The sequence below is a fragment of the Camelina sativa genome, chromosome 9, assembly GCF_030686135.1.
Source record: "Camelina sativa cultivar CO46 ecotype springtype chromosome 9, ASM3068613v1".
Lineage (NCBI taxonomy): Eukaryota > Viridiplantae > Streptophyta > Magnoliopsida > Brassicales > Brassicaceae > Camelina > Camelina sativa.
Window position 1 is genome coordinate 31,681,842 of NC_141888.1, and position 25,829 is coordinate 31,707,670.

The 25,829-nt window shown below is 30.6% G+C and overlaps 2 protein-coding genes across 2 annotated transcripts; both read left to right on the forward strand.

Annotated features, from left to right (window-relative positions):
* The first annotated feature begins 15,854 nt into the window (after positions 1 to 15,854).
* LOC147939045 (uncharacterized) lies at positions 15,855 to 16,850 on the forward strand. The gene is made up of 2 exons (XM_087465841.1): positions 15,855 to 16,416; positions 16,732 to 16,850. The coding sequence occupies exons 1-2, from the start codon at positions 15,855 to 15,857 to the stop codon at positions 16,848 to 16,850; spliced, it is 681 nt and encodes a 226-aa protein (XP_087321967.1).
* A 6,240-nt stretch (positions 16,851 to 23,090) lies between these two features.
* On the forward strand, positions 23,091 to 25,813 carry LOC104712216 (proline transporter 2). The gene is made up of 7 exons (XM_010429062.2): positions 23,091 to 23,593; positions 24,029 to 24,253; positions 24,342 to 24,436; positions 24,520 to 24,709; positions 24,810 to 24,934; positions 25,026 to 25,241; positions 25,344 to 25,813. The coding sequence occupies exons 1-7, from the start codon at positions 23,503 to 23,505 to the stop codon at positions 25,719 to 25,721; spliced, it is 1,320 nt and encodes a 439-aa protein (XP_010427364.1). The 5' UTR covers positions 23,091 to 23,502; the 3' UTR covers positions 25,722 to 25,813.
* The last annotated feature ends 16 nt before the right edge of the window (positions 25,814 to 25,829 follow it).

Below are 25,829 nucleotides of genomic sequence, written 5' to 3' on the forward strand. Positions count from 1 at the left end.
ACTACTTACACTTAATACCGTTGATGATATAATAAGTCAGACGTACCTCGTGGTATAGCACGAGGAATATGAACTCGAAGTGTGATGGAGACGTCTAATCGACGCAGTCCCAGTGACGAGACAAAGGTGACAACGACGGTGAGGCATTTTATGCTTTATGTTTCTGGGACCTTTTTTCGATAGCTAATACTTCATATATATAATAAAAATGGAATCTTAAATATAGAATTTGGATATATTAATATTTTTCATTAATAAGAAATTCGTTAATCATTATCTTATAATTTGGTTAGTTTAGTTTAGTGGGAACGAAAGTTACGTAACAGACAAGTCAATAATTGAAATTAGACCTAAGAGAAAACGACGCGAGCATCGATCGAGTCATACATACTCTTGCCCTAAAATTAGGACAATGGAATTGGGAAAGACAACGACATTGTCTTCTATTTATTGGACACTAAGTTAATGTTGCCACGTGCTATTAATAACTTCTTATCAACTCTTGACACTTGCGTTTTAGGTTTATAATCATTTTAAGGAAAAAAAAAAAGAATACTAGTAATATAAACTTGAGTTGTGAATTGTGATAGTGAGAAATTCCACAGCCAAAAAAAAAAGAGATTGATTGATTATGTAAACTAAGCCTTTATGTGAATTAATAATTACCATATAGAATCAATCTCGAACCCCGACATAGCGCTATGGTAGCAACATTGTGGACTCATTGTTGTTCATATAGTTGAGTCGGAAAGTAAATATTGAACTGGTCCCCGTCGAATTCATAGCTAACTTTTGAATGATACATTCCGTTTCTGACTAAAAGCCTTTTCCCTCACTAGCTCCTTTTCTAACCAACACACATTTTGGTACATATACAGCTGCATTATATATATATATACATATATATATATATATATATATATATATATATATTCTTTCCCGGGTGGTCAATAATTCTCAGTCTTATAATCTTGGTTAGTTCCGATCATATATCTTTATAGATTCTAATTACGCTGAGATTCATTTACGCATTTATGAATTTCATTAATTATTGTTATTCGAATAGTTGACTACTTGAAAATAACCCCTCTTTTTTTTTATTCGACATATAAATATTTTCTCTTGCCAAATTAATAAAAAGATAAACCTGATTGAAGAGGAAATTGTGCAGTGACGCAATGCCTTGTAAATTAACACGACTTGAGAATTGAAAGCGGGAAGCATAGATGCAAAGCAAGTAGGTCCATTAGAGTTGGTGCCTTCTTATTCAACTTGTCCTTCTTTCGTTTCTCCACTCAAAACTCTTCAATATGGATGTGCCCATTTATATAAAAAGATATAGTTAGAATATATATTACATATATATACATTCCATGTGTGTATTATGCGATATATATATTTCAAATATGTAAAAAGAAACCCAAGTAGTTATATAGCATAATCAGACTATATAATTAAATAAAACCACATAACTGATCAAGATAAACTTGAGTCAATATTATTTTCATCAATATTCTGTGGTTTCTTATTAACAAAATCCAAAGTTCAACAAACTTGTTAGCCTACAAACAATGCAAGTGTGTTAAAACCAATTTACCTATATGTATATAATAAAGTTTTTAGTATATCAAAGTTAAAATATATACATATATTGAGTTGTGATGATGCGGTTGTGAGTACGAAATAAGGTGATGAGAAGAACGACAAAGAGGTGTGCGGAACTGGGGCTGGTTTCTAACAAAGAAGAGACATCTAATATTATGTTCTCTACGTTGGGATCTTTTCCAAGTGACCCACTTTTGTTTTGCTGTCTTATGTGTATATCTCACTTTCATGATTTAATTTCTCTACAAATACAGACCATGCATCCCCATTTTACCCTACCATATGCTCTACATCCATACGTGCGACTCCAAATACATACACATTATGATATTCATATATACCTCATTCATATATTATGACATTTTAATATGTATATGTGTGTTATGTAAGAAAATTGATAGCAACGCAAAAGCACAACACATATTTTCGTGGTTTACTAACAATTTTTTCGTACTTATGCAATTATGATGCATTGGTATATGCTTACCAATTTCTATTCCAAAATTATGAAATTTAACAATTTATGGATATCTTCATGATTGCTTTCAGGTTCACGCTATGACCAAATGCTTTATGAGTTTTTATTTTCCGAATCCTTATGGGTTGGCATGATGATTATTAGGCTTGATGATGATGATGACACAAGGAAGTACTACTAATTTATAAGTAAGTTACCTGTAAACAATTTTTAGGCCCTTTTAGTCTATGCCTTGAAGGTCCATTAATAATTGACATAGTGGATTTTGCTGAAATTTTTTACTGATTAAAAAGAATATCTTTACCTGACAAAGGTAAAAAAGGTACTTAGTAGTTAGTAGTAGTCACAAAAGCACAAACACAAATCATGTGATTGAGAAGACTGCCACAATCTTAGTTACAATCTTGAAAGCCTCATCATTCTCTATTCCAACTCTCACGTCTCTCTAACTAAATTAATACTTATATTTCTGAATAAGTTAAAGATCCAACAATAATAATATGTTTTCATTATTACTATATATACACAGTTATACGTACAATAAGATGCTGTAACTCGAGTCATGTTCGAACAGATGGAAAAGCCAAAGATTATCCTTGTCTGGTATGAAATTGAATACCTCCCTTATGTAGAATAGACGCTCCATGTGCACTGATTTATTGTAGATTCTTTGTTTTCCCACCTATATATATATATATTTACATAATTTTATTTTATCAAAAGATTTTAAAATTTAATCACATAGAGGGAAACACAGTAGGCCACATGCTCATGCTCTTTTTCTCTCCTTTTTCTTCTCCTGGCCAAGCCAAGCAGTGATGGCATGTTTAAAGATTGCTCACGTTTTGGAAATTTTGAAAAATATATATTAATATTTCTTATGAAATTATTATCCTTGATAGTTACAGTAAACCACTCTGTGGATTGATTCATTTGGAAACACATAGCATCATGTTTTTATTACATAACGCCAATAATACAGAGTTTTAGACTTTTGGTTACTGTTTTGCCAAATTGTTATTTTTAGGAAATAAAGAATATAATGTGATGCTTTGCATGTGATGGTTATTTTTTTTGAAGGAAAAATATGGAAAACATGTGATGTCTATGAGCTAATTTAAATTATTGAGTTGCATAATGAGCATCTTTGATAGTATTACGAAATATACAACTATAGGATATGTAAGAAGATGAAGAAGCATTGGATCCATTAATATAATGATTCTTTATTAGGTGTCAATCATATGACCATATCTTTGACTTCAATCTGATCCTATGATTGCATCTGTGGCTATGTATTAGACATTTTACAAGAAAATGATTTATCCTTGGAACTATTACTCACATTTTTTCTTAGAAAAGAAATAAAAAGATATATAACTAATTTGTTGCATAATTAATTTCAAAAAACCTAAACAAATATTTGAAGTGTCTATAGGAAATGTTTGGTGCCAAAAGCGAAAGGGAACATGGGATGGACCACAAAGAAAATTAAACTTTCGAATAAAAAAAATAAGCTAAGAACAAATTAAAAAGATGATAAAACGACAAAAAGATAATTAATAGTGCCACCCAACTTGTGGGGAATATCTAAGATGGAATAGTTTGTCTGGGTTGTTTGCGAAAGGTTTTTAAAATTTAAAGCTTAAGTAATTCTATTTTCTCTAAAGCTATACTTGAATATTAATTAGCACCATATGCTAAAAAGTGGAAAGTATACTCTTAACTTAAAATTATACTTATTTTAAACGCACAAACAAATTATTAATTAATTGATTACCATCCTAAGTTTCTGCAACGTATGAAAATTTTGAAATTAAGTTTTCCGTATGTCTGATCTTTCATACTATTGATATCAGAAAAAATGATACATATATTCAAAAAATATTAGGATACTTGATAGTATAAGATTATAATCTATGTCCACTCCTAAGCGGTAGCAGTACAAATTAGAGAGCAAAAAACACTTTATTTATTTATTGCTTTGGTACAATCTATGGGACTTAATGCATGGTTTATTGATCAGTAACAATGTGAACGTACACGTCTTAGTGTCTTACCATAACGGTAAGGGATATTAAATGAAAACCATTGCATAATGTTGTAAATTTGTGGTTAGTGTGCACTGTCTCCATATTTCATTTTCTCTTTCACCAGTGTCATTGTAATTGTAACAAAAAGTAAGTTATGACGACCTATATAAATATGCATCAAAGTTTACATAATTCAAAATTTGTTAGATGGATGTGCACGAGTTGTTGAAGCTTATGTGACCCACAAAATTAATTTCACCTCCAATATGAAGCCACTGGATATAGATATCTGGTATCAATAGCGTCTTTTAGTTTGTATAAGCTTCATATTAGGTGATCAGTACGTAGTTCGACTTTTCAATAAGTTTTTGAATATCAAATGTACTTAAGTCCATGAATGATGTTAGAGAATTATATTTGGTTTATAAAGAGGTGTAAAAAAAAATGAAAGAAGTGAAGAATATATAAATCAAGTGTTAAGGCTAAAATAAGGCCACAAGAAATCGTCTAAAGCGTAGACGTCTTGTTTACTCCTTCAAGTCAAATATAAAGTAAAACACTTAAAGTGGAAATAATAAAATTATATATATAAAAAAAGAGTTTAAAGAAGGTGGAAATTTAAAGATGTATTTTGCTGTAAAAAAATAAGTGTATTTATTTAACAAGAAGAGGAACATGGCCATCTTTTATATCAATGGCCTTCGAGAAAAATAACATTGCTCCCACCTTGAAAGAGAGAGAGAGAGAGAGAGAGAGAGAGAGTTCTTCACAGCAACTAGAGAAAGGATCCAAAGGGATCGCATTGATCCTAATTAAGCTGATTTATATTCCCTAAGAATTGTTTTTTTTTTCTTCTTCATTGAAAGATGGGGAAAAAAACAAACCCCAAAACTTTGCTTTCTTTTCCGGATCATGCGATCTCTTTGGATTCATCCTTTGGTAGCTTCTACGTACTTCGATCGGTCAGACGGTTTTCATAACCAGAGGCTGCACCGGTAGGAGATTCTTCGTGGGTCGATCAAGTTAGAAAAACTTTGTTCCTACAAGTAAGTTTCAAAGATTGATGATACATGCCAATTGCCAAGTAAAAAAAACAACCTCTTATTCTTTTCGTATCAACAACCAAAAAAGAAAGACTAGTTAATTTTGTTCCCTTCTTTCTTCCCTAACATTTTTGCCATCTGTTAATTTTTTCGTTCTTTTTTTGTTTCTATTGCTTGTAAGAAATATTTTTTTTTTCTCTAAAACAAATAATACATTCCATGAAAAATTATACACCCTGAATAATGTTCTTTATAGAAACATGTCAACAGATTACTGGACTTATGTATATTAACCAACTTAGTCCAAGTCACAGATCACGAAGTGCTTGGATCCAGTAAATGAGATCCGGTCCATTTTAACTTTATCATTTGTGTTGAAATCAAGATTAGAAATACTATAATTAAGAGTATTAGTGTTAAGTGTTAACTATAACCATGAAAAATGGGTGAAATACAATGCTTTCTTGATCAAAAATATCCTTTTCTGACTATAGAGACTACAAGCTCGTTTTCGAAAAGGAAGAAATTAAATCGAATATTTCGCAGAATTTTTATTAGTTTTAAGAAACGACAACTAATCGTATATACACTATATAGGGAATAAAATAAAAAAGCATTCAATTGATTGATAAAGTAGCTAGTACTATATAGTGTGCGTACTATATAGTTCTATTATTATGTCTCTGTTTAATTTTCCAACTTCCTCCGTATAATAAAACTTGTTTGCAAAAATAGTTTGAAACACTATCAAATGCAGCAGAAAAGAAAAAACTAGATTAAAAAAAAAAAAAAAAAAAAAAAAAAAAAAAAAAAAACTAGATTCCATTTGGGACAGAGTAACGAAAGAGTTACTATAAATTATAAAGCTACGTTTGCTGTATTTAAAATGAAAATATGTGACCATTGGTACCAAATTTCTTCTAATTATTCGATGCTTTGTGAAAGTGTAAAAGAGACTTCCAATACAATGATTTGTCTTCCTGTTATTGGGAAAATGCTAACTTTTAACTATAAAGTAATTAATAGATAATGATATTCACTGTTAAAGCTTTCTTTTCTCCACTGATCCCTATTAAAAGGATTTCAGCCACTTATATTTTCTTTTTCCACCATGGGTCAACCTTTTTTTATTCGATGTAAGATCTCGATCAATGTCAAAATGCATGTAATATTTTCTTTTTCAATGGAAAATGTCTAATGCTTTATTCTGTTAAAAAATTATGGTATCTTTTTCATTTTATGTAAAACAACTGCAAGAAAATACTAAATACTATCAAATTCATATGTACTTAAAAAAAAAAAAAAAAACCACACCAACCAGATATGTCTAGAAGGGATTAAAACGCAAACAGCGAAACATTAAAATATGTAAAAGATAAAAAAGTAAGAACCTTTTGTTGTAATCAACAGCATGGCTATGAGACATAACTGGGTATACAAGAAGCAAAATGATGTAGTTGTATAGTTGGTTAGAATTTTGTTAAGTAGTTTTTTTTTTTTAATAGTGGTTCGGTCACTCTCTACATTCAAGTTATGTCGTCGGTTACTCTCTACATTCGAGTTCATTGATATGTCGTTCAATGTTTTTATTACTCTAAAATACAGATATATCTTCATTTCTCCAGATTCCTTGTTTGTTTTAGATGGGTTTACTAAAGAAAATTGTTAGGTGATGTGATGGTCATGAATCATGATAGATGTGAGGATAACTATAAAACTGCAATGACATCTTGCTTCAGAATGATAATAATAACAGTTAAAAAGGAATCATATCCCTGTTAAAAAGTTCCCTATTTCACAATTTTATTCATCTCACTCCCGTTGATGGCATTATATTGGACAATCTTCTCCTTTGGCAAGAAAAGCTGGAAAACAAAACTTAGTGATAATGACATTGGATTGTCAAACTTATTATCAACAACCATGATCATGTCTTCTGTATATATGTTTTGAAGCAAAATTGTTTCTATTGATACCTTAAGAGGTAGCTTTTATCTCCACAAACTCCCATGAATTCATTTTACAGTGAAATACCATTTTCAATCAAGTGAGACGACATGCATTCCTTAGAGACAAAAAGTTTTATGCATGACGCGACACGCTAAATTCTCTTTTAGTCTTTTTAGTGAGTTTAAGAGAAACACATCAAATATGGAGTATATGCGTAAGTCACCTCCATGCATCGGCGCGGTTCTAAGAAGTATATCGCTTATTTAAAAAAAAAAATAGAGAAACACATCAAATATTTTCATACAAGAAACTACAATGTTAGAACTTATTGAGGAACTGTTGTTTCCTTCATTTGAAGATTAACTTTTTGTTTAAAGTTTTTTTTTTTTAAACTAAATTAAATTTAAAATTGTACGTACTTCTTTATTATTAAGAAACTTAGATGATATACTAGGTTTTGAACCCATGCTACGTGGGTTTATTAGATATATTTTGATGAAAATTATATATGATTGATGACGGTAATAAAATATTATCTTATAAACAAAATTTAATTACTATTATCATTTTCATTGTCAAAATTTGTGGTAATTTTTATTGTTACTTTTACCATTTGGTTTTTTGTTATACTCTTTTTCTTCTTCTTCCTCGTCAACTTTTTCACATTCTTCACATTGTTATCCTCCTGTTTGGGCAACCAATCTAGGAGTACTCTTTTAATTATTAATGTTTGGTTGAATAAAAAGAAAAACTTTTTTTTTAGACTACCACACAACTTGTTAACCCATCAAACTCCAAAAACAAATTATTTATTTTCTCATAAAATTTGTGAAATTCATGAAGAGCAGCATAGTCAACACAAGCATCTAATTATTGATAATTTTATTCATATACTTATATGGTTTTAGATCCACACGTTTAGAATCTTCTTTAACCAAAATCCTTACTTAATAAAATATACTAATAATAATTTATTTAATATGAATTATATGATATATAGAAATATGAGTACACTATAAGAACATATTAATTATAAATAAATAATATCAGTTATGTTATATCATCAAATAATATCAACTGTATCATATTCTCAAATAACCGTAACCGTATATAACCGTAACCGTATATAACCGTAACAGCTTGAACTGGAACTGTATTTAAACGAAACCGTTTAACTGTTTATTAAACGGTTAAAGTTAAGGTTAAACAAAATTTCTAATCATAACCGTGACAACCGTAACCCTGGTCATGCCTATGTATAGCTAATAAAACATGTGTGTTTGTCGTCCATCTTTCTTCTTTAAACTCCAAAACTTGACTCAAACATCAAATCAAGGTCTTGCGATGTCAATCCTTCTTCCTTAGACCCAAAAATAAAAAATTAATGAAAGAATATCAACTCATCTATAAAATCATACACAAAAATATGTTTTATAGCTCATAAGAAATAAAAAGTACAAACGTAGATAAATAAGATAATTTATGTTTGACATCAATATTTATAGTATTTTAAACTTTTAAAAGGTTTCGAAATATAAAATTTGAACCTTTTAAAAAGTTTCAATATTTATAATATTTTAAACTTTTATAATTTAAAAATTAAAATATTTAAAAACTTTTTAAAAGCTAAGAACTTTTAAAAGTTTCAATATTTATAATATTTAAACTTTTAAATTTTTTAAAAATTATAATAATTTTTTGAAACTTTTTAAAGTTTTAATTTGATCAAATAAATAACCGATCAAACCGAATAATTTTTAAACTTGGACGCTTGATTAATCAAGCTTTCCTGCTCATTCGTTGTTGGGAAGCATATTAATCTTATTTATACTGGTTCTGAACCATTGTCTAAAACTTTTCTAGCCGATGTGGGATATTGTGCATAGTTTTTTTATTTCCATAAATTTAAAATTTTCCTTTTTCTAAAAAGTTCTGGAAATTTTAAAAAATGTTAATGAATGACATGTCAAATCCTGATAGGTTGTTTTAAAATAATTCTTAATATAGCAAATTCTGGAAATTTTTAAAAATGTTAATAAGTGACATGTCTTATTACAATTGGAGGTTTAAAATTCTATGTGGACGCCTTTAAGAGCTTATAGCTCCTACTTTTTATTAGTATTGATTTTCACAGATGAAGGTGATCTAATGTTTTAACAGATTGAATGAGTCTCTAACTTAATGTCTCCTTGAAGATAACATCTCCAGACCACATGAGTATCGTAGTTTGCAAATTAGTATTTAATATATAAATATTCCTTATGTCTTTTTTTTTTTTTTTTTGCTTTTTCCTAATCAACATGATCAAAATTTTGTGCAATATCATATTTTAGATACAAATATATAAGGTTGTTCAAAAAGAAAATATACATGTAATTTGCTATGTGTAAAACTTCTAGATAATTCTTCTATAAGAATCGTTAAATACAATTAAAGATTTTTAGATTTTAGATTCCCAATCTTGGCAAGTAAATCAGAGTGGCGCAGCGGAAGCGTGGTGGGCCCATAACTCACAGGTCCCAAGATTGAAACTTGGCTCTGATACATATATATATATATATATATATATATATATATATATATATATATATATATTCATTTTATATAAATCATTTTAAATTTTCTTTTAAAAAACATATTTTCATGAAAATTTATTTTTTTTGATATTTTTTATGTACTCCATATTATTTAAATTCAAGAAGTCAAATAAATATATTTTGCTTTTTCCTGATCAACATGATCAAAATTTTGTGCAATATCATATTGTATATACAAATGTATAAGGTTGTTCAAAAAGAAAATACACATGTAATTTGCTATATGTAAAACTTCTAGATAATTCATCTATGAGAATCGTTAAAAAAAATTATCGATTTCAGATTTCATATTCACAATCTTGGCAAGTAAATCAGAGTCGCACAGCAAAATCGTGGCGGGCCATAACCCACATGTCCCAAGATCAAAACTTGGCTCTGATACATATATATTCATTTTTTATAAATTATTTTTACTTTTTAAAAAACATATTTTCAAGAAAATTAAAACTTCATAATGATAATTTATTTTTTATATTTTTTATGTACTCCATATTATTTAAATTCAAGAAGTCAAATAAAGATATTTTGCTTTTTCCTGATCAACATGATCAAAATTTTGTGCAATATCTGATGTGTCTGTATTTTATAGGGTTTTAACCATAGTTTTTAGGATTGTTTTGAGTCTTTTCCTAGGTCCAAGTGTGCTTTTAGAGTCCTTTTAGTCCTTTGTGAGTCTTTACAGGTCCTAGGTGACTTTGGAAGGAATCTGAGTGTTTTGGGGATGAAAACATGCATCTGGAGCCAATTGGTTGAAGACTGATCGAGCTAGAAGGCAGATGGAATGAGAGCAGAAATACGTTCCGGATCGACTGATCCTTTCGAGATTGACCATTCCCGTCCCCGACGCAAGTTTTCCTTTTTTGTTTTAAACCGACTTTTAGGGTTTTATTTTGATATTTAAGTTAGAGGCACGGCCTCCAGAGACATAAGCTTTATTTTTCTGAGACTATTTTGTATTGAGAGCAAAGGGAGAAGATCTCTAATCCTTCTTGACACTTTGGAGAAGATTTCTAAACCCTATTTTCTATTCTTTTGCAATTCAATTATGTTTTCTTCATTATTGATTTGCTGTTTCTGCTTCTCCATGTCTGAGTAGTTTCACTGTTGGGTTTAGGGTTTCAGAAGGGTTTTTATGATTAATTGATGCTAGATTTGTTAGATTAGGGATTGATCTTATTGTTCTTCATCTATAGTTGTTCTTAATGCTTAAGCTCGATTGATCACCTAGATTAAGATCTTAGGTTTAATTCATCGGGGCACCAAAAGTGTTGTTGAGTTGCTTGAAAAGAACATAGGTGAGCAAGGTGATCCTTAGCCAACGACAGTTGAAGTTGAGGCACCTTGTGAACATAATCAAACTTGAACTTATTGCTTGCTAGGATTGTTTAGATTCAAACGACGGTTTAGAGTTTTATCAATTCCTTGCATAGATAGCTAATGCTGCGACAGTAGGTTAGTTTTACATTCGAGATTTGAGTTCAAGAACGGTGTTTAATGCTATCCCAATTTATCATCTAATTTCGTGGTCATGTTCCCTAACTGATTCCCTGCGCCCAATATTTCCTTTTTGATTTAGAAACAACTTATTTACTTTCCATTTTTGATTAGTTAATTTATTCACAAAACTTCCTCTTTTGTCTTAGCTATATTTAATCTACATAATTTCATAGTGTAATTGTTTGGTCCCTGTGGATTCGATCCTGAAGTGTTACAACGATACCACTAGATCGTGGTGGAGTACACATTAGGTTTTAATTGACCTGTTGATCAATATCATATTTAAGATAAAACGTATAAGGTTAGTCAAAAAGAAAATACACATGTAATTTGCTATGTGTAAAACTTCTAAATAATTCTTCTATAAGAATCAATAAATACAATTATAGATTTCAGATTTCAGATTCACAATCTTCACATGTAAATCAGAGTGGCGCAGCGGAAGCGTGGTGGGCCCATAACCCACAGGTCCCAAGATCGAAACTTGGCTCTCATACATATATATTCATTTTTTATAAATTATTTTTACTTATCTTTTAAAAAATATATTTTCATGAACATTAAATTTTCATAATGATATATATATTTTTTTTATGTACTCCATATTATTTAAATTCAAGAAGCCAAATAAAGATATTTTGCTTTTTCCTAATCAACATGATCAAAATTTTGTGCAATATCATATTTTAGATACAAATGTATAAGGTTGGTCAAAAAGAAAATACACATGTAATTTGCTATGTATAAAACTTCTAGATAATTCTTCTATAAGAATCATTAAATACAATTATAGATTTCAGATTTCAGATTCACAATCTTCGAAAGTAAATCAGAGTGGCGCAGCGGAAGCGTGGTGGGCCCATAACCCACAGGTCCCAAGATCGAAACTTGGCTCTGATACATATATATTCATTTTTTATAAATTATTTTTACTTATCTTTTAAAAAATATATTTTCATGAAAATTAAAATTTCATAATGATACTTTATTTTTTTATATTTTTTATGTACTCCATATTATTTAAATTCAAGAAGTCAAATAAAGATATTTTGCTTTTTCCTAATCAACATAATCAAAATTTTGTGCAATATCATATTTTAGATACAAATGTATAAGGTTGGTCAAAAAGAAAATACACATGTAATTTTCTATGTGTAAAACTTCTAGATAATTCTTCTATAAGAATCGTTAAATATAATTATAGATTTCAGATTTCAAATTCACAATCTTCGTAAGTAAATCAGAGTGGCGCAGCGGAAGCGTGGTGGGCCCATAACCCACAGGTCCCAAGATCGAAACTTGGCTCTGATACATATATATTCATTTTTTATAAATTATTTTTACTTATCTTTTAAAAAATATATTTCCAGAAAATTAAAATTTCATAATGATAATTTTTATTTCTGATATTTTTTATGTACTCCATATTATTTAAATTCAAGAAGTCAAATAGAGATATTTTGCTTTTTCCTGATCAACATGATCAAAATTTTGTGCAATATTATATTTTAGATACAAATGTATAAGGTTGGTCAAAAAGAAAATACAGATGTAATTTGCTATGTGTAAAACTTCTAGATAATTCTTCTATAGGAATCGTTAAATACAATTATAGATTTCAGATTTCAGATTCACAATCTTCACAAGTAAATCAGACTGGCGTAGCGGAAGCGTGGTGGGTCCATAACCCACAGTTCCCAAGATCAAAACTTGGCTCTGATACATATATATTCATTTTTTATAAATTACTTTTACTTATCTTTTAAAAAATATATTTTCATGAAAATTAAATTTTCATAATGATAATTTATTTTTTTTAATATTTTTTTATGTACTCCATATTATTTAAATTCAGGAAGTCAAATAAAGATATTTTGCTTTTTCCTAATCAGCATGATCAAAATTTTGTGCAATATCATATTTTAGATACAAATGTATAAGGTTGGTCAAAAAGAAAATACACATGTAATTTGCTATGTGTAAAACTTCTAGATAATTCTTCTATAAGAATCGTTAAATATAATTATATATTTCAGATTAACAATCTTTGCAAGTAAATCCTAGTGGCGCAGCGGAAGCTTGGTGGGCCCATAACCCACAGGTCCCAAGATCGAAACTTGCCTTTGATACATATATATTCTTTTTTTTATAATTTAGTTTTACTTATCTTTAAAAAAATATATTTTCATGAAAATTAAAATTTCATAATGATAATTTATTTTTTTGATATTTTTTATGTACTCCATATTATTTAAATTCAAGAAGTGAAATAAAGATATTTTGCTTTTTCCTGATCAACATGATCAATATTTTGTGCAATATCATATTTTAGATACAAATGTATAAGGTTGGTCAAAAAGAAAATAGTGTAAAACTTCTAGATATTTCTTCTATAAGAATCGTTAAATACAATTATAGATTTCAGATTTCAGATTCACAATCTTCACAAATAAATCAGAGTGGCGCAGCGGAAGCATGGTGGGCCCATAACCCACATGTCCCAAGATCGAAACTTGGCTCTCATACATATATATTCATTTTTTTATAAATTATTTTTACTTATCTTTAAAAAAATATATTTTCATGAAAATTAAATTTTTATATTGATAATTTATTTTTTTTATATTTTTTTATGTACTCCATATTATTTAAATTCAAGAAGTCAAATAAAGATATTTTGCTTTTTCCTAATCAACATGATCAAAATTTTGTGCAATATCATATTTAAGATACAAATGTATAAGGTTGGTCAAAAAGAAAATACACATGTAATTTGCTATGTGTAAAATTTCTAGATAATTCTTCTATAAGAATCGTTAAATACAATTATAGATTTCAGATTTCAGATTCACAATCTTCACAAGTAAATCAGAGTGGCATAGCGGAAGCGTGGTGGGCCCATAACCCACAGGTCCCAAGATCGAAACTTGGCTCTGATACATATATAATCATTTTTTATAAATTATTTTTACTTATTTTTTTATAAATTATATTTTCATGAAAATTAAAATTTCATAAATATAATTTACTTTTTTGATATTTTTTATATACTCCATATTATTTAAATTCAAGAAGTCAAATAAAGATATTTTACTTTTTCCTGATCAACATGATCAAAATTTTGTGTAATATCATATTTTAGATACAAATGTATAAGATTGGTCAAAAAGAAAAAACACATGTAATTTGCTATGTGTTGTAAAACACTTAGTGGACTCCATCGACCGGCCCATCTACCGTGTGTGTTATGTGTCTCGGCCTCTTAGGCCCATCGGTCCATTAGCTTAAGTCCTATGTCGGTCTAATGTAAACTCTATATATATGTAACCTCATTCATGCGATTATCAATAAGAACAAGTGATTTCTCCCTAACTCTCTAGTTTCACAACACGTTATCAACACGATAGCCTCTAACCCTAAAACCCTAAGGCAGCCGCCGATTCTCTCTTTCCCTAAAACCCTAAATCGACTTTCTGTTCTTACTTCCATCCGAGACTAAAAACCTTTCTGTTCGAAGATCTTCTTGTTCACGAGCATACCTTAGCTCGTGATCAAGTTCTATCGATAACTTGATCGAGGTTTGTGATTCGCGGTTCGGGGGTGAGTTCGTGTGCGAGCGGTACGAGGAGCAGTTCGTGGGAAGCAGTTCGAGGTTCGAGGTTCGAGAGATATCTGAGGTCTTTAGCTCCCAGATCAAACCAGTCAGAATCCTTGTGGTGTTAAGGTAAACAAAATCGAAACCTTCTTAAAACCATATACTCGAATCTGATCCTTAAAGCTATTGAACCTCAAAACATCCAAGTACATAACAAACAAATCCTAAGATCTCTATACCATATAAAACTTTAAAATCGGCTGTATAGGATTGTTAGATTGTTTGTCAATTGCACGAAAAGATATCAAGCTTGAATTCAGATTGATTGCTTATTATTGCTTGATTGATTGTTGCATAAGAACCTAGAACTAAAACTGTTAGATTTCGAGATTCATAAGATAAATATTAATCAAACTGTTCTAGGAGATTTAAAACTTGGATTGTTCATGCATCATATTAAAATCGGACCATGTATAGATTGATATAGAATCGGCTGCATGAATTAATTCTTAGGATTCCTTAAACATAAACTTGAACATAGTTTTCCCGTAAAATTTTCGGCCATGAGAACCATAAAACTCGAGCATGAATTTGTCTAGGATCAATTAGGATAACTTCCATAAATCTTAATCATTATCCTAAAATTTATGTAAAATTAACTTTATTGTTTAAGAGTAAATCCGATTGAATTAAAACTTTTGCTAAAATTCTATAATTAAAACATAAAATTTCGGATTAAATCACTAATTAGGATAAGTTCCTAAAACTCTTAAAACAAAATTTACTAAATCCTAGACCAAATAGGAAAACTTAAGAAAAGGAAATCCTATCTAGAAATAAGGAAATTGTTGCATGCATTACCTATTTGATTTTGTTGTCTTGCATGCATGAATTTAAACCACGAAAATCTATAAGAGGCAAGGCATGTTTCGGTCTCAAATACCGCATGGCCTAAGGCATGGTTCGGTCTCAAATACCGCATGACCTGAATTAATGTTGCATGGTTTTATCTCAAATATCGCATGCTAACTATCGGTTGTCTATCTTTCTATGCAGATGGCAAACCTTCTTTCTATCTTGCAAGCTCCTGGAAAGAACTACTTGCAATGGGAAAATGACACCGAGATCCATCTGAAATCAAATGGCTTGCATGAGTGCATCGATGAGGAATTTGAATGCACTGACAAGAAAAAGAATAAGTGTCTCCAGCATATGCATCATCACATTGCTGAGTATCTCAAAAGTCAGTACCTCTTCATTAAAGATCCTCTCGCCCTTTGGACACAGCTTAAACGCCGATACGGGCACCAAAAGACGGTGCTCCTTCCAAAGGCCGAATTTGATTGGAAGAACCTAAGGATCCAGGATTACAAATCAGTGGAGGAGTATAACTCTGAGCTTTTTAGGATTGTCTCACTCCTTAGGTTGTGTGGAAGAGAGGTGACTGAGAAGGAGCTGATAGAAAAGACATTGTCTACCTTCAGCCCTAATAACAGAGTTCTTCAGCAACAATATCGGCATCAAGGTTTTGCTGACTATGGGGAACTCATTGAGTGTTTACTGCTAGCTGAGCAGAATGATGAATTGTTGCTGATGAACAGTGCTATGAAACCTCCTGGTACAGCCCCATTACCAGAAGCAAACAAGGTTGATTTGGGAAAGAAAAATGCAGTAGAGCCTAAAGAGCTTAAAGAGCCTAATGAGACCAACTACGTCCACAGAGAAAGACACTACGGCCGTGGCCGTGGTGGCAGAGGACGTGGTGGTCGTGGAGGCCAGGCTGGCCGAGGAGGCCGCGGACGTGGTGGTAGGGGCCGTGGGTCCTTTAAACCACACACCAAGGCCAAATCGGTTTGCCACAGATGTGGTATGTCAAACCACTGGGCCAAGAACTGCAGAACTCCCAAACATCTCATTGATGCATATCAATAAGTTCTGAAGAAGAATTCAGAAGCCAACTATGTGCATATCGATGATGAAGGAGACTTCGATCATGAGAAGGATGACTTACTTGACTATGAGACTTCCGACTGCCTCAAGAATGATGATTGAATTTCAATTTTATTTTGGTTTAATTCTATGCTTTTATGATTTAATTTGCTTCTATGTAATGACTTTGATTTAAATTCAATGGATTTTATTTTATCTTATATGATTGTCTTGTTAAAACATAAAATTATTGTCCTATTTATAGAAATGGCCGATGACATGAGTGAACTAGTGGTGGACAGTGGTTCCAGCCACACTATACTAAAAGACAAAAGATATTTCATAAATCTTACAATGAAAAGTGCTAATGTTAGTACAATTGCGGGTATAGCAAATTTTATAGAAGGCTACGACCAGGCTCACATATTGTTGCCTAATGGCACACATATTGAACTAAGTGATGCCTTATACTCACCCAGCTCTAAGAGAAGTTTATTGAGCTTTAAAGATATAAGATCAAATGGTTATCATGTTGAAACCAAGGGTGAAGGAACTAAAGAATTCCTATACATTACAGAAATTTTAAAAGGACAAAAGAAGGTCCTAGAGACTATACCTGCACTAGCCACTGGTTTATACCATGCTAAGATTAACATGATAGAAGCTAACTTGGCAAAGCACAAACTGTTCAAAGAACAATTCACTCTATGGCATGACCGGCTTGGCCATCCGGGTTCGAACATGATACGTAAACTGATTAAGAGTTCGAATGGGTACAATCTTAAAGAGAGAAAAGTTTTCCCTAAAAATCTCACTTGTGTAGCATGTGCACAAGGGAAACTTATCATAAGACCATCACCAGTAAAAGTCACAAACGAGACTTTAAACTTTCTGGAAAGGATACAAGGTGATATATGTGGACCAATACACCCATCATGTGGGACATTTAGATATTTCATGGTGATGATAGATGCATCAACCAGATGGTCACACGTTTGCTTGTTATCCACAAGGAACTTAGCATTTGCTAAGCTGTTAGCTCAAATCATAAGATTAAGAGCACATTTTCCAGAGTTTCCACTTAAGACTATACGTCTAGACAATGCTGGTGAATTTACATCCTAAGCGTTTAATGATTATTGTATGTCCATGGGGGTGAGTGTGGAACATCCTGTGGCACATGTCCATACACAAAACGGATTAGCTGAATCCTTCATTAAACGAATACAATTGATAGCTCGACCATTGTTAATGCGATTGAAGCTTCCTGTGTTGGCTTGGGGACACGCGGTCTTACATGCAGCAGAGCTCATATGCATCAGGCCATCTAGTGAACACAAATATTCACCATCCCAACTATTATCGGGTCAAGAGCCAAACTTATCCCATCTCAAAACATTTGGTTGTGCCGTCTATACACATATTGCTCCACCACAGAGAACTAAGATGGGACTTCAAAGGAGGATGAGAATATATGTTGGATATGAGTCTCCCACTATTATAAGGTATCTTGAGCCATTAACAGGAGATTTATTTAAGGCCAGATACGCGGACTGTCAATTCGTTGAGTCTGAATTCCCTATGTTAGGTGGTGAGACTAGCAAGCTGGTCAAGGAATTAACATGGAATCAAACATACTTAAATTGGCAAGATCCTTGAACTATAGCATGTGATGCAGAGGTTCAAAAGATTATACATTTACAACAGCTAGCTAATCAATTGCCAGGTTCCTTTGCTGACCCAAAGAGAGTAACAAAATCGTACATACCAGCTTGCAATGCACCAGTACGTATTGATGTTCAGAAGGAACACAATAATCAAGTTGCTACAGAGTCTAAACCACGTTTGAAACGAGGTAGACCATTAGGTTCTAAAAATAAGAACCCTCGGAAGTCTAAAGGTGCAAAACAGACCGAGGTTCAGGGAATTAATGAAAAAACAGACATTGCCGCGGAAACTCCTAAGGTACAAAGTAAAGTTCAGGACGCTGAACCTCAAGAACCTGAAGGGATTGATAACAATGAGATATCAATCAATTATATAATGTCTGGAATACAATGGAACCGAAAAGATGTCGACATTGATGATATATTTGCATACAAGGTAGCACTTGAGATAAATGAGGATCATGAACCCACATCTATATTAGAGTGCACTCAAAGCAAAAATTTGCTTAAATGGAAAGAAGCTATTGATGTGGAGTTAAACTCTTTGAAGAAGAGAAGTGTGTTTGGTCCGATCTTAAGGACAACACCTGAAATTATACCAGTTGGACATAAGTGGGTCTTTGTAAGGAAGAGAAATGAAAACAATGAAATTGTGAAATTGTAAGGACGCTGAAATTCATTTTTTATAAATTATTTTTACTTATCTTTTAAAAAATATATTTTCATGAAAATTAAAATTTCATAAAGATAATTTATTTTTTTGATATTTTTTATGTACTCCATATTATTTAAATTCAAGAAGTCAAATAAAGATATTTTGCTTTTTCCTGATCAACATGATCAAAATTTTGTGTAATATCATGTTTTATATACAAATGTATAAGGTTGGTCAAAAAGAAAAAACACATGTAATTTGCTATGTGTAAAACATCTAGATAATTTTTCTATAAGAATTGTTAAATACAATTATAGATTTCAGATTTCAGATTCTGATACATATATATATATTTTTATAAATTATTTTTACTTATCTTTTAAAAAATATATTTTTTGAAAATTTAAATTTCATAAAGATAATTTATTTTTTTGATATTTTTTATGTACTCCATATTATTTAAATTCAAGAAGTCAAATAAAGATATTTTGCTTTTTCCTGATCAACATGATCAAAATTTTGTGTAATATCATATTTTAGATACAAATGTATAAGGTTGGTCAAAAAGAAAATACACATGTAATTTGCTATGTGTAAAACTTCTAGATAATTCTTCTATAAGAATCGTTAAATACAATTATAGATTTCAGATTTCAGATTCACAATCTTTGCAAGTAAATCAGAGTGGCGCAGCGGAAGCGTGGTGGGCCCATAACCCACAGGTCCCAAGATCGAAACTTGGCTCTGATACATATATATTCATTTTTTATAAATTATTTTTACTTATCTTTTAAAAAATATATTTTCATGAAAATTAAAATTTCATAAAGATAATTTATTTTTTTGATATTTTTTATGTACTTCATATTATTTAAATTCAAGAAGTCAAATAAAGATATTTTGCTTTTTCCTGATCAACATGATCAAAATTTTGTGTAATATCATATTTTAGATACAAATGTATAAGGTTGGTCAAAAAGAAAAAAAAACATGTAATTTGCTATGTGTAAAACTTCTAGATAATTCTTCTATAAGAATTGTTAAATACAATTATAGATTTCAGATTTCAGATTCTGATACATATATATTCATTTTTTATAAATTATTTTTACTTATCTTTTAAAAAATATATTTTCATGAAAATTAAAATTTCATAAAGATAATTTATTTTTTTGATATTTTTTATGTACTCCATATTATTTAAATTCAAGAAGTCAAATAAAGATATTTTGCTTTTTCCTGATCAACATGATCAAAATTTTGGGTAATATCATTTTTTAGATACAAATGTATAAGGTTGGTCAAAAAGAAAAAACACATGTAATTTGCTATGTGTAAAACTTCTAGATAATTTTTCTATAAGAATCATTAAATACAATTATAGATTTCAGATTTCAGATTCACAATCTTTGCAAGTAAATCAGAGTGGCGCAGCGGAAGCGTGGTGGGCCCATAACCCACAGGTCCCAAGATTGAAACTTGGCTCTGATACATATATATTCATTTTTTATAAATTATTTTTACTTATCTTTTAAAAAATATATTTTCATGAAAATTAAAATTTCAGAAAGATAATTTATTTTTTGATATTTTTTATGTACTCCATATTATTTAAATTCAAGAAGTCAAATAAAGATATTTTGCTTTTTCCTGATCAACATGATCAAAATTTTGTGTAATATCATATTTTAGATACAAATGTATAAGGTTGGTCAAAAAGAAAAAACACATGTAATTTGCTATGTGTAAAACTTCTAGATAATTCTTCTATAAGAATTGTTAAATACAATTATAGATTTCAGATTTCAGATTCTGATACATATATATTCATTTTTTATAAATTATTTTTACTTATCTTTTTAAAAGTATATTTTCATGAAAATTAAAATTTCATAAAGATAATTTATTTTTTACTATTTTTTATGTACTCCATATTATTTAAATTCAAGAAGTCAAATAAAGATATTTTGCTTTTTCCTGATCAACATGATCAAAATTTTGGGTAATATCATTTTTTAGATACAAATGTATAAGGTTGGTCAAAAAGAAAAAACACATGTAATTTGCTATGTGTAAAACTTCTAGATAATTTTTCTATAAGAATCGTTAAATACAATTATAGATTTCAGATTCACAATCTTCGCAAGTCAATCAGAGTGACGCAGCGGAAGCGTGGTGGGCCCATAACCCACAGGTCCCAAGATCAAAACTTGGCTCTGATACATATATATTCATTTTTTATAAATTATTTTTACTTATCTTTTAAAAAATATATTTTCATGAAAATTAAAATTTCATAAAGATAATTTATTTTTTTGATATTTTTTATGTACTCCATATTATTTAAATTTAAAAAGTCAAATAAAGATATTTTGCTTTTTCGTGATCAACATGATCAAAATTTTGTATAATATCATATTTTAGATACAAATGTATAAGGTTGGTCAAAAAGAAAAAACACATCTAATTTGCTATGTGTAAAACTTCTAAATAATTCTTCTATAAAAATCGTTAAATACAATTATAGATTTCAGATTCATAATCTTCGCAAGTAAATCAGAGTGGCGCAGCGGAAGCGTTGTAGACCCTTAATTCATAGGTTCCAAGATCGAAACTTGGCTCTGATACATATATATTTATTTTTATAAATTATTTTTACTTATCTTTTAAAAAATATTTTTTCATGAAAATTTAATTTTCATAATGGTAATTTATTTTTTTATATTTTTTATGTACTCTATATTATTTAAATTTAAGAAGTCAAATAAAGATATTTGAATTAATTTTTAAAACAATAAAAAGAAAAATGATGCAAAATTTAACTCAAGTAAACAATTTAGAAATGAAAAAAGATTAGAAAATTTTTTAAACAAATATTTCATTTTTTTGTAGAATACTTATATATATATGTGAAAATCATAGTCTTTTAGGTATTAAGGTATAAATTATAAATAACCTAAAGGTTGAACTATTTTGGTGCAAAAACGACTTGTTTACAACTGTTTTTTTACAGTTAGTACTTAGTAGTATGCTCCATGCCTCCATCTTTTATGAGTCAATAATAAAAGTCAAACCCATGTGAACGCGATGGGCTGAAAATTCCCATCATAAAGTTTTTGCATGGTGTTGAATTTTTTATTGTCCACAAATAAAGCCACGTAGATTACGTAAAGGCTGAATTTTATTTTTCTAATTCGTTTTAGACTTTCCGTTTTTTATTTTAACTCAACTTAACATTTAAAAATAAATAAATTTGTTGTAATATTCTGTGTGATACATTAATTTTTAATATTTTTTTGGAAATGGGCATATAAGATGTTTGGAAGAGGATCATATAGTTGACTTATCAGCTACGCTAATATTTCACACTAGGCTGCAAAACTATAAATTGTACACACATTTAAAATTTCACACTAGGCTGCAAAACTGATATATTTCAGATTTAAATTTATTGGGTGTGCCTTTGTTGGACACTTGGACTCATTCATTATTCGTCGAATCAGACAACATAATGTGATTTTTTGACTTTTTAATTACATTTTTGATGTTATTATGTTAATTGCATCTTCACTTTGGGTTTGGGTGTACGAGTGAATTAGTTGAGATAACCTTCGGATTATGCCAACAGAGAGGACATATGAATTATGATTTAAGTCGATCATACGAGTCCATTTCTAAATACATAGGACAAAAGAGAGAGAGAAAAAAATTAAAATTTCAGGATAATGTAATAAGAAGTCAAAGGAAGATTATGTCATAATGGTTAGTCAAATAATTACATCAAAAAAGTTGTAAACCAGCAGCAGTTATGTTCACACGTTGCTATACTTTGAAAAATGTTGTAGTTAATTGGACGACTGTTGAAAAATTAACACTGCTATTAACAATACGATTATATAAAAAAAATATTAAAGAAAAGATTAATTTTCTTGATAAGTTTTCTTGCATTGGATTGGACTAAAATTAATTATTAGCCTTTCCAAAAATGATTCGTAAGATTCGTTCATATCTATTTTATTTCTCAAGATTCCATTCCTTTTTAGTACTATTATGGTAAGAAAAAAGAAAAAATGTATTTTCATCATATTTAAATACACTGAAACGTTCGCTACACATTTTATAGGATCTGGTGCAAATAATTCAACACAGAAGTGACACAGAGACGTATCCATCTTTCTGACCCATCCCTCTATTAAATTTGACCCAAAAGATCTTCTTTTTTTTTTTTTTGTCAAACGACCCAAAAGATCAAACACTCAGAAAAAACAGGATTCATCTTTTTTCATTTATCATCAATTCCATTTCACACTTTTTGTGTGGAATAGAATTGTCTGTTTTTGTTTCTTTAAACCCAAAGCAAGAAACTTGTCTTTTTGGGGTGTGAGAGCAAAACCAGTTCTCGAACTCGTGGGAGAAGAAAGTTAAGGGGTTTAAACAGAGTCTTGTCGGAATCATGGATACGAGTGAATCTAGGAACCGTAAAGTTACAGCAGTAGAAAAGTTCGATCTCGAAGTCCCTGAGACTGCTCATCAGATTAGCAGTGGTTCGTTTCTTATCCTCTATCTTTGGAATTTATATTGTTATTGCAAATATTGTCCTTTTGTTTTCTTTTTTGCTCTTTTTTGGGTGGATCAACTTTGTCGTTTACTGCTTGATCTCGAGCTTTTGAAGTAAAGTTCTTTTTTATTTAGTCTTTGGAAAGCCAAAAGTGTACTTAATTGGGGAGTTTATGGTTGTTTTTTTTTTTTCTAATAAACTGTAGCCTTTTGTCTTCTTCGTCAGATTCACTAATAACTCACTTATGCATGCATAGCAAGTGTAATTTCCATATTTCAGTTTCTCTATACAGAACTCTGCTTTTTTGTTTTGATTTTACTCTTGAAAACTGTATTTGGGATGGAAAAAAATGAGTGGGTGGCTTATTATTCTATCTTGTATATGTGTGTAAGCTTTTTAACAGTTTGAGCATTGTACACAGATTCATGGTTGCAGGTATCGTTTGTTCTAACAACCGGTATAAACAGTGCTTATGTGTTGGGATATTCCGGGACAGTCATGGTTCCTTTGGGTTGGATTGGTGGTGTGATTGGTCTCCTTCTTGCTACCGGAATCTCCCTTTATGCAAACTCTCTTGTCGCCAAGCTTCATGAGTTTGGTGGAAAGAGACACATTCGCTATAGAGACCTTGCAGGCTTCATCTACGGTACATTCCTCTTCCTTTTTTTACATTTTTTAACTATTGATTTTGGTTGTTTCAGGCTTACAAGATGTGTATTTGCTTGATGCCTCAGGTAAAAAGATGTACCGTGTTACATGGGGATTGCAATATGTCAATCTTTTCATGATTAATTGTGGCTTCATCATACTTGCTGGTTCTGCCTTAAAGGTACGATAAAAACAAACTCACCTGTTTTGTTGTGAGTTAAGTCATCAGCTGCTCATTTGGCTCTGCTTTTGCATTATGTGCAGGCTGTTTATGTGCTTTTTAGAGATGACAGCTTAATGAAACTGCCTCACTTTATCGCCATCGCGGGTGTTGTATGTGCGCTTTTCGCAATCGGTATTCCTCATTTATCAGCTCTTGGAATCTGGCTCGGAGTTTCAACAATCCTCAGCATAGTCTACATTGTTGTTGCAATAGTTCTATCAGCTAAAGATGGTATACTTCTTTGATATAACCAAAACAAAAACTAAATGATACATTTGATTGATATGTGTTTTTTTAAACCATTTTGTGTGTTTTGTTTTGGTTTTAATAGGAGTAAACAAACCTGAAAGAGACTATACCATACAAGGATCATCAATAAACAAACTCTTTACTATAACAGGAGCAGCAGCAAATCTGGTTTTCGCATTCAATACGGGAATGCTCCCGGAAATACAGGTTAGCTAGTCACATCGATATATTCATGCTTGATCGAATCTTTCTCTGTTTTTTTTTTTTCATTAACCCTAATATTTTGTGCAATGATTAGGCCACAGTGAAGCAACCGGTGGTTAAAAACATGATGAAGGCTCTGTATTTTCAATTCACTGTTGGTGTTTTGCCAATGTATGCCGTTACATTCATCGGTTATTGGGCTTACGGGTCCTCTACATCGACTTATTTGTTAAACAGCGTCAGTGGACCTGTCTGGGTTAAAGCACTCGCTAACATTTGCGCTTTCTTACAATCCGTTATCTCTTTACATGTAAGTTTCTCTTCCTCAAACCGCTCTTTAGAACTCAATGATGAGTTTTTACGTCTTACTCCTAAGCTTAACAGTTCAAAATTCTTGTGATTTTTTTTGTAGATTTTTGCTAGTCCGACTTATGAGTATATGGATACAAAGTATGGAGTCAAAGGAAGTCCATTGGCATTGAAGAATCTGTTGTTTAGAACAGTAGCAAGAGGAAGCTACCTTGCGGTAAGCACTCTTCTCTCTGCGCTATTGCCGTTTCTTGGAGATTTCATGAGCCTAACGGGAGCGATAAGCACGTTCCCTCTGACATTCATATTAGCGAATCACATGTATCTAGTCGCTATGAACGAAAAGCTTAGTGTTGTGCAAAAGCTATGGCATTGGCTTAATGTTTGCGTCTTTGGATTAATGTCTCTTGCTGCTGCTATTGCTGCTGTTAGACTCATATCCGTTGATTCCAAAAACTTCCATGTTTTTGCTGATGTTTGATAAAAAAAAACTCTTATTATTTTTTTTTGTATTCTTCGATATTGTTAATGTTGTAATATCTTACACCAGATAAAAAAAATGGTTGTAATCTCTTTTTTCTTCTTCGAA